At 53.1% G+C, this 5,161-nt stretch overlaps 1 protein-coding gene across 1 annotated transcript in view; it reads left to right on the forward strand.

Moving 5' to 3' along the window:
• Nucleotides 1-391: 391 nt before the first annotated feature.
• Mturn (maturin, neural progenitor differentiation regulator homolog) overlaps nucleotides 392-5,161 on the forward strand; it is a 21,529-nt gene continuing 16,759 nt past the window's right edge. The window contains exon 1 of the mRNA XM_031381971.1: nucleotides 392-701. Coding sequence (XP_031237831.1) covers nucleotides 540-701 — 162 coding nt within the window. The 5' untranslated portion in view covers nucleotides 392-539. The remainder of the gene's footprint in view (nucleotides 702-5,161) is intronic.

Here is a 5,161-nt window from a genome sequence, read left to right on the forward strand (position 1 = left end):
GAAGATGTTTGTTAGAAGCACGCAGCTTGATGTGCGTTGTAAGAGCACATTTCCTTCCAAACCCGTCGAGAAAACACATTCAGGGTTCCTTGGAGGACCGAATTTTGGTTTCTGTAGAAAGCAAAGCTGTTTCGCCCGGGTTCTAGAAGCACCCCTACAATCAGCACTGGCAAGAACCAAGCAGCCGGTACTTCTGGGCGCGCCCCTTGCGTTTATAGCGGATTCCAGAGAAAGCCTTCTAAACTGGCTCCATGCCAGGGGTCCGGAGCCAGCCCCGCCCCACCCCGCCGCCACCTGCAGAGATGGGCGCCCCGCCCACATCCTGACGTCACCGGGCTTCGGGCCGCGCCGGGTCGGGCTCCGGGGATTGGCCAGAGTTCGTGACGTCGCGAGCCGGGGCGGCCCCGGTTGGCCGGCCCCGGGGTGCTCGGGTTCCTTTCTAGGCGGGCGGTCGGGGTGGGGGCGGGGCGGAGGCGGAGCGGGCGGTGTAAACAGACCCGGGAGCCGGGAGCCCCGGAGGAGGCGCGGGCGGCGCCGCCATGGACTTCCAGCAGCTGGCCGATGTCGCGGAGAAGTGGTGTTCCAGCACGCCCTTTGAGCTCATCGCCGCCGAGGAGACGGAGCGCAGGATGGACTTCTACGCCGACCCGGGCGTTTCCTTCTACGTGCTGTGTCCGGACAACGGCTGCGGCGACAGCTTTGTGAGTACACGGGACGGGCGCGCTCCGCTTCGCCCAAGCTCCTCCAGGGCGGCCGGGTGGGGCGGATAGCGGTGGCAGGGGGCCAGGGAGCGGAGGTGTGGCGACCTCCCGGACCATCCCACCCCCTGCGCGTGGCTAGGAGCATCCCAGGGAAGCCTCTGAGTGGCACCCACCGGGCGGGGCTCACAGCCCCTGCGGTGGGATCCGAGGTCCGGTCCCGGAGCGGTGTCAGTCCTCCTCGGGGTGTCAGACACTACTCTGCAGTCGCCCCTCCCAGCAGGACCCCCTCCCCAGTCTGCAAGTCCCTCGAACAGACACAAAGCCTCCGTCCACACCCGCAATGATAGATCTTTTGGACCCTCTTTGCGGAATTACGCCCTGGAGCTTAAAAAGGCACGCGCGTGCACACGGGCGCGCTCGCGGGGGCACGCCTATCCCGGGTCTCCTGCTTCTCTACCTCCTCAATGAGCTGCCAGCAAGTGTGTGTAGCCCATGCGGCTTCTAGCCTACCATGAGGCTACTGTATCTCTGCCGAGGCCTTTCGGCTTTTCCAGAGGAAGAACTCACACACCCAGGTCCAGAGGGACCGAACCAAGAACTACAGCGGCCGAACCTCTGGCCTGCATCCCTCCCACTAGGTATTCTGGCGCTGACAGTTTAGGAAGGAGAGGCGGAGAGCACGCGGTTGTGATGGGAGGTGTGGAGGCAGGGCTGGGATGGCGCGCCATGGAGTGTTTGTAAGCACTGTAAATAATAGTCCCCAAATGTAAGATGGAGGCAGCTGGGGATGAGGGTTATCGTGTGGTCGATGGCCTGAGGCTGAAGGCGCTGCTACTGCAGAGGGAGATGGGGTGGTGCATGGTGCATCGACCAGCTTGGCTCATCAGGTGAAATGACAAAGCTGGACATACACCCCCCCACACACAACCCCACCCTGATGGGTTCGCACACCTCATCCATCCATGGGAAGTTCAGCCTAGGATCCGTGAGACCCAGACAGGTGCACATCTGCCCAATAAAGTATGCTCCTGGCTTTGGGTGGCAGCTAGATTTAGGTTCTGTTCAGTTGCCTTCCCATGAGTTGCCTATCCACAAAAAACTGGTTTTCTAATACCAGTTCTCTGGCAATCCTTGAAGTAGACCTAGCAGTCTGATGCACAAATGTCCTGCAAATGTAAAGTTCAGAGATCTGGTGTTCCCCCCTGGAACTAAGGACGTAGCTCAGTTAGTAGAGCACTTGTGTAGTGTGTGTAAAATCCTACGTTGGATCCCCAACACTGCAAACGTGTGTCGTGTATGGGGGCGGGGGTGAGGGGGGGCACGAGGCTGTGATCCCTACACTCAAAGGTGGAAGCAGATGGATCAGAAGTTCAAGGTCTTCCTGGGAGGCCTGGTGAGTTCCAAGTCAGCCTAGGATCCTGAGACCCAATTTCAAAAGTACCTCACACAGAACACTTTTCATAGTGGAGACAGGTTATTGATTCATGTAAGCACAGATTAGCTCTTGCTTGTAACAGGAGCAAAGTGTTGGCTGACGGTTAAATGGAGGACATAAGGAAGAGAGGAGAGAATTCCTTGGACACACTGGAACTTTCTCCAAGTTTCTGGAGGCAGTGATGGACAGGGTGCCAGCCACGGGGTGGTTTTTTTTTTTTTTTTTTTTAGTTAAACTGTCCCCTGAATCTGGATCACACCGGGTGTGTTAAATGCTTGCCACTGGGATCTTGTCACTTCTGTAGGAAAATCTGTTAAGCGTTTGAAAGAATTTGAGTTAAATGGCATCTCTGCTATTTGGAGATTTTTTGTGAACAGTGAGACTATTAAATGGCATCTTTCAGTTTACACAGTTGAAGATCGTTTAAATAGTGATGAACACTGATGAAGGGTTGGTCTCTCCTTGGTCAGAGCTATGCAGTGTATGGGTGACACTGTGCCTATAAGGACAGGTAGTTAGCTCTGAAGGAATGAATGTAGCAGTGCTTAGCCCCCATTCTCTTCAGACATCCAAGTGCACACTTCTGTCTGTGTTCTTGCGGACATCACTCTCTGCCAGGCTTAAACAACTATGTCCTCCTTTTACCTGACTTCAAGTGGCAGCCCGTTGTCACTGAAAGCTTGGCAGGACTGCTTGGGAGCACGCCTAGCTTATAGTGTTCATATCTGGGAGCCTGTGTTAGTGTAATCGCTGTAAATGTCACTGCATCTGCTCCATAGATTCCAGCCTCAATTCTAAAACCCTCCTAACTCCCCCTCTTCCTGACTCTGTGTCCAGAGCATCGGAGTTCAGCCAGCATCGTGAGGAGAGCATATGTGGAGCCCTTCTCCTCCATGCCTGTGAGGGCCCTCTCGGGGGTGAACCCTCACATGATTTGTCTCTTCTTGTACCCAGGCATTCCCCACCAGCATCTCTCTGAAGTAGCTAAAGTGTGATCTGGAGCTGGGCATGATGGGAATCCCAGCATTTGGAAGGCAGAGACAGGGGCATCTCAAGGCCTGTCTCCTGCCACTTCCTACTGCACAGGCGCTTTCTGCCTCAAGCCCTTACTACTTGCTATTCTCTGCCTAGAACACCCTTGCTGGCCAGCAAGACCCCAGGATCTTGTCTTCTGGTGCTGAGGACCTGAATTCAGGTCTTCATGCTTATACAGCAAGCACTTTACCCACTGAGCCATCTGCTTAGCCTCGAAAGCTTGGAAGCTGGGCATCACAAAAGTTCTATGAGGTAGATGTTGTACCCATTTTATAGTCGAGGAAACTGGGGCTTAATATGTAAGAGACTCTGATAGCCCAGATCTCTGTGGCCTCATTGAAAAATGGCCCATGGTAGCTATAGAGGCTCAAGAACAAAGATGCCTTTGAATGCCACTCCACTGGGCAGCTCCTGGATCCTTTGTTGTCTCCTCGCCTCACTGGCTACCTGCCAATGTCTCCCCTTTCCAAACTACCCACCATGTTGGAGATCATGGCTTCGCAAGTGGCAGGAAGGGCTGTGCCACCCAGGCAGAGGGGGCAGGAACTAGGGAACCAGCTGGCAGTTCTCTCTTCTACCACCTCAGAAGGTCTAGGGGCTATCAGCCCTGAGAATGGGATTGTGGGCAGCCATTCAGGTACCGGAGAACAGAACTGTGTATGTACGTGAGTATGTGTGTATGTTCACATGTGCAAGTGCCCCCGAATTCTCACAAACATGCCAGTTTGTGTCCAGTCAAAGCACTGGCTGCCCTCCTCCTTTGTCCACTAATTGAAGAGTGCCTTCACATCACCTAGAATAGAAATTACTGGTTGCAGGGATGGCCGTTGTACCTCATCAGAATGCACATTTTTGTGCAGTTTCATCCCCTCTGATCCAAACAAATAGCAATAGTCATATTACTAAGGACACAGTACTCACAGAGGGACTCGTGGTCAGCATGCATGTTTACATGTGGTCAGCATGCATGTTTACATGGCTCCCCTTTGTGAGCGTGTCTGGGATGTATTTAGATGGAGCTGCACTGAGGTCTTGCGATGCTGAGAAGGAGGAAAGGCATTCTTTGCCTACTACTTTTGGTTGCTCCATCCAGAGTGGGATAATCATACTCTAACCCACTACCACGGTGAGAGCTGTATGAGGAGCCAAGTGCGCGGGGGAGTCATTCATAGAAGAGAAACAACTTACCAGAGGTTATTTCAAGGAAGAACAAAGCCACTTGTATAGTTAGCAAAACACGAAGAGGGTAACGTTGGGGTGTTATGAGCCCAGATGATTGGGAACAGAGCAGTTACTTATCTGCTAATTGATAGGCAGTCTGCAGCAGACGCCTGTGATTTTCAGACTCCCTCTAAATATAACTGTTGTCTGTGACTTACACATGGCTGAGCCAGGGCTCCCTTAAGCTTGTGCCCAGAAGCAGTTGAGGGCATGCAAGCAAACCCCCTGTGGAGTGTTCTCTGCCTTCTGCTGCCTGTGTAGCCGCAAGCAAGGCACTTAACCTTTTGAGCACCGGCTTCCTCCCTGACAGGATGCATAGTACAGTGAGCTTGCTGCCTTGGTTATGGGTGACTGTGCGAGTACATTGGGCGCCACAAGGTGGCTTGTGGCTTCTGTGTTCTGTCTGCTATGTGGACAGACAGCAATTTTAGATAAAGAGACACCAATTAAAAATAGAGCAAGAGTAGCAGACATTCCACACTTCAGCTGGGACAGTCTGTGGAGATACTGGTTTTGGAACCTTTTTTAGATGCCAAAATCCAAGGCTACTCAGAGCTAGTCTGTGAAATATCATATTTTACACACACCCTGCACTTAACCCTCTATACCTTAACCGGGTTAGATTACTTAGGGTGCTTAATATAGTGGGAATGGGAAGTAAGTGGGGTTTGTTTTATATTGTCCAGGGAAGAATCTGTGCTCTGAACCCCTCTTGGTCTCACCAGCTCATAGCTGCAAGTCTAGCAGCTATGCCGCACCCCCCCCCCCC

This window comes from Mastomys coucha, unplaced genomic scaffold, assembly GCF_008632895.1.
Source record: "Mastomys coucha isolate ucsf_1 unplaced genomic scaffold, UCSF_Mcou_1 pScaffold20, whole genome shotgun sequence".
NCBI classification, from domain to species: Eukaryota; Metazoa; Chordata; class Mammalia; order Rodentia; family Muridae; genus Mastomys; species Mastomys coucha.